Genomic DNA, 651 nt, shown 5'->3' with positions numbered 1-651 from the left:
AAGAACAAGCCAGGGAGAAGGAAGGACGGGTTAACTACTGTGTAAACAACACAACGGGCTGAAGAGAGCGGGCCAGCAAGAAGGGTCCCAGCTGCAGAACTCTCAGTTGCAGATGGGTGACAAATAGACCCTGAAGCATGGCCATAGGCTTGGCATGCACTGCCTGCATCCCCACCCGCCTTCCTCTTCCTCCGCTTCCCGCTGCCTCGGATGGGCTCTGGGATCCGGTACCTGCAGCAGGACTTGACCAGGCACACGGCCGTCTCCAGGCGCACCCTGTGTCCCACGGAGACATAAAGCGGCTTAGAGCTGTTGTTGCAGCTACGCAGGACCTGTGCATTCAGAAACAAGAAAGATCAAATGCTTCAGAGGCTTATTTTAACAAATACGGAGCGGCAAATGAACTCTGAACTAGCCAGCTGCCTTCAGAAGGTGGGATGGTGGCTCTATGTTTGGCATCTCCCAGCCTTCTTGATCCTCTACTCCCAGTATCTCCTCCCAGGGACCACTCGCTCTTTGGACTCCTGTGGCCCTTTCCAAACACCTCGTGCTGCTCTGGGAAGCAGCGAGATTTTCTATTGCAATGTTGAAATAACATCAGACGCAGGAAGTTTCTTAACATCTGCCCGTTCCCTGCACAGAGCTCTTCCG

At 53.9% G+C, this 651-nt stretch overlaps 1 protein-coding gene across 1 annotated transcript in view; it reads right to left on the bottom strand.

The window, feature by feature from the left end:
• The window catches only part of ENDOV (endonuclease V), a gene marked incomplete at both ends in the record, with an annotated part of 8,955 nt that overhangs the window by 5,674 nt on the left and 2,630 nt on the right, over window positions 1-651 (bottom strand). Inside the window, one exon of the mRNA XM_009875271.1 lies at window positions 208-332. Coding sequence (XP_009873573.1) covers window positions 208-332 — 125 coding nt within the window. The remainder of the gene's footprint in view (window positions 1-207; window positions 333-651) is intronic.

The sequence above is a fragment of the Apaloderma vittatum genome, unplaced genomic scaffold, assembly GCF_000703405.1.
Source record: "Apaloderma vittatum isolate BGI_N311 unplaced genomic scaffold, ASM70340v1 scaffold26678, whole genome shotgun sequence".
In the NCBI taxonomy this organism is placed as follows: Eukaryota; Metazoa; Chordata; class Aves; order Trogoniformes; family Trogonidae; genus Apaloderma; species Apaloderma vittatum.
Note: the sequence above shows the minus strand (reverse complement) of the source record. Positions and strands in the feature narration are given on the sequence as shown.